Source organism: Ostrea edulis, chromosome 2 (assembly GCF_947568905.1).
Source record: "Ostrea edulis chromosome 2, xbOstEdul1.1, whole genome shotgun sequence".
Lineage (NCBI taxonomy): Eukaryota > Metazoa > Mollusca > Bivalvia > Ostreida > Ostreidae > Ostrea > Ostrea edulis.
Window position 1 is genome coordinate 69,462,098 of NC_079165.1, and position 3,756 is coordinate 69,465,853.

A 3,756-nucleotide genomic window follows, 5' to 3' on the forward strand; every position below is an offset into this window, starting at 1 on the left:
ATTCAATCAATCAAAATGCAGTCATACATCACTTGCACTTTAAAATACATGTCCATTCAACAATGATCTTAGAAATGTACATATATAGTCAGAGAAGTCATTAAAAAAACCTTCCACTTTCACACTTTATCATCAATTGTTATTAACTGAAAAATGTCATGATCGTAAATTAGGAAAATATATTCATACATTTTTTTTTGGTAAGTGTTCCAATGCAAACACATATATGTTTTTGTTTTGTTTTACATCCCTTTGAGAATATTTCACTCATACTGAGGTATTCCAGCTGTAGGTGAAATGCAAATTTAGAGCTGATGCCTGGTGCTCAAGACCATAGCAATGAGGGATAATCTTTATTATACCAACACTTGCTGTGACACAGGACCTCAGTTTTGAAGGTCTTATCCAAAAGACCCACAACTCACGGATCTCTTTTAAATGCTGTTTTTCTGAAGAAGTTGCAGTCACTACCTACTAATATATTAGGAAGCCAACGTAGGAGTAAGGCTGAAACCAATCACTTCCCAGTTATGAAGTGAACACTATTAACCACTGAGCCACTTAAACATCCGGTCAGAACAGAAATGTGGATATTTATAAGATTTTAGAGATTTTGCTCAATTATTCATTATCATGAATGCATGCTTATGTTAACCTATCTTGTTTTGTATTTGATTTAGAAATAAAATTCATTTCTGAAAATAAACGAGTGTATGAACTGTAATATGCTTCATGTCAGCATACTTTGTGAAGTGTGCTAATTAGCACTTAAATTATCAAAAAAAGTATGCACCAACTGTGTGAAATTTTGCAGTTATTAGTCCCTCATGTATTTTTAAAAATAAAATTTATTTCTTACATTCTAATTTTATTTCTGTCAGAATTCCAAGATGTACTGCAATGTACTATATTTCATCAAGACTCATATATGTGCATTGTTTGCAATTTAACTGCAGCACAAAATAGGCTAGCTATCATTACAATTTGTAAACATATCAATGGCAAAAACATTGGAAATGTATTAAATATATAAGTATGTAAATCATGTTACTTTATGCTTACATAATATATGTACAACTATTTTTAGGTATTAATTCTCTTACACCCTTAAGTACTGTATGGGTTTTGGTATATAAATTCATGATACAGATCACCAGGCAGTCTCCAAATGTTAATTCACTGAGTTATGAACTGGTTTAGTATCTATGCATTAATGATCATTCAAAAGGACAAGTGAAGATATATACATATATTACAGATTCATTTTCCATTCATGTTTTGAAAGGAAGTCAGCCATGATGTGTTATTCATCCTTACACCAAAAACACATATTTCTATAACATGCAGAGTAATCATTCAATGCGCAGTGTATTTATCTTGAAACTGTTCCATTACCAGTATCTCTTGTATAAACAACTTGATGATTAATGATTTAATTATGTGTATACAGTTCTTGATGCTTGACAAAGAAAGTTTATCAAATTGTTAGCACAATGTTTGGTTACTAAAGAGCTGACAGAGCAATGGATTTCTAATTTATTCATAAAACATTTTCGGGGTGGAACGAGATAGGAAATCTGTCTTTATGAGTTAGACAAGATTATCGATATCCTCAATTAAACATGTCAAATGGAATTTAATCTAATATGCATCAAAATGACATAACATGAAATAATATAATATACATTGCATATATGACTATATATATATATATATATATATATATATATATATATATATATAGTTAAATATTCACAGTACAAAAGGATGATTGTTTTGCAGATATGAGACATTGCAATATTTACAATCTGACAATTTGTCTGTAGACATGCATTTGGAAGTATATGTGTATTTGCACATGACAAAGCCTATTATTGGAGCACACTGTATATTATATGCATGACAGGATTATAAAATATCCTAATAGATTTGCAAACACCTGCATGAAGGTTATAGTTCTTTTAAAAAAAAAAAGTGTGTCATTCTACAAATTTTCATAAGCTGATGTCCCCTCTTAGAGAATCTTATTCAATCTGTTAAGATAAAAATGTTCACCTAAGGGTTTGATTTGTAATGCCGATCAATATTTCCAGAGAAAAGATAAACACAAAACTCTATCTCCTAGCATATAACACCAGCAGAAAAATCCTGTCGTCTTAAATGCTTTAAAACTCAGCACCTTAAAGCAAATGAATAGTCTACAGGTCTCCACAATGCAGTGCTAGTGGATTAGGATTACTTTCGATACAGTCACTGCACTTCCTAAAGATATGAATGCATTGGTGTTTTGTTCTACATTAATTCCAATGAATCAGTAGATTGCATGATAGGGTAAATACATTGTACACTGCATAGAAACTGTATAACGGGTATTTTCTGCATTTGTCCATTTTTTGCAGAATATTGCATATAGGAAAAAACCCAAACAAAAAAAAAAACAACCAAAAAAAAAATAAATTTTAAAATCACAAATAATATATAGGTATATGTAGGTATAAATGCAACCACAGAAATTGGAAGCACAGAATATAATTTGCATAATTAGTACAAGTAGTATGCCTTTTGATCACACCATGTACAGCTAGTTGTATGTTATATCTTTCTTTCTTTTTTTTCTTCAATTTTACATTTATAAATATTATTTATTTCTTAAACCAGTATATTGTGTTACATGTATACATTATGCATGCAGTAAAACATCCACCTTACATTATATATACCTGTGCTATATAGTTTATATTGATTATGAATTAACATGCAAAATATAATCAACACAGTGTACTTCCATATAATTTACATGCACCATCTTGATTGTAATTCGGTTCAAAATTAAACAAAAGCACTATTGAAAACAACTGACTATGTGTTAAATTGCTAGGATATCTCATTAACCATCAACAGCCAAATTGGTTAAATTGCTATTCATTGTTTACAAGTAATCAGACTTGATGTGGTTTATTTTAAAAGATTGAATTTCATGTTATATGAAAATCTTGTTATCAAGCAGTATCACTTTGTCTGAAATGTTGAAATGTGAAATATAGCATTAGTTCTTAAAATGACTACAGGTCTACTCTTATATAATTATATGTGTGTAACCATTGAATGTGTATTGTGATGTACACATCAACATGAACAGTCAATAAAACAGCTTCATTCTGATTAATTCACAATATATACATCATAAAGATTGATTTAATGATAATGGAGAAAGCATGCACGGCTTACCTGACTTGCCTAATGAAACAAAATGAATTTGCAAATATTTATTCAACATGTATCTTAGAAATGAATGATAAAAAGGTAAATTACAGTACATCATACATATTTAACAAATAATATAGAAACAAATTCTACATATGTCTTGAATATTATGCAATTATTGTAAAAGTCTTACTCTGAGAATAGGCATTCTTTTTGTATGGATCCAGTGCCAATAATTTCGATGGCGAGGTTTTTTTTCTACTTTCGAACACCATATCTCTCTGCGTCCTTTATTAATGATACGGTAATACGTCGGGGATTTGTTTTAAAATTTGTTTCATCTATACTTTTTTTGAAGATCGAAGACTGTCTATCCTAAAAATCCAGAAGACTAAAGCGAATTTATCACACTTGTCACCTGCCAACACAGAGCAACAGTCTCCATCTTGTTTACAACAGTTGCCCTGCATTCGGAACTTCTCTGCTAATTTCATGAACTTCAATCTCAATGCGGAGGCATGTGAAAATTCTTGAGAATTGCCGAAATTTAAC

At 30.2% G+C, this 3,756-nt stretch overlaps 1 protein-coding gene across 1 annotated transcript in view; it reads right to left on the minus strand.

The window, feature by feature from the left end:
- LOC125678499 (von Willebrand factor A domain-containing protein 3B-like) overlaps positions 1-3,705 on the minus strand; it is a 48,371-nt gene extending 44,666 nt beyond the window's left edge. Inside the window, exon 1 of the mRNA XM_048916994.2 lies at positions 3,398-3,705. Coding sequence (XP_048772951.2) covers positions 3,398-3,479 — 82 coding nt within the window. The 5' untranslated portion in view covers positions 3,480-3,705. The remainder of the gene's footprint in view (positions 1-3,397) is intronic.
- Positions 3,706-3,756: the final 51 nt, after the last annotated feature.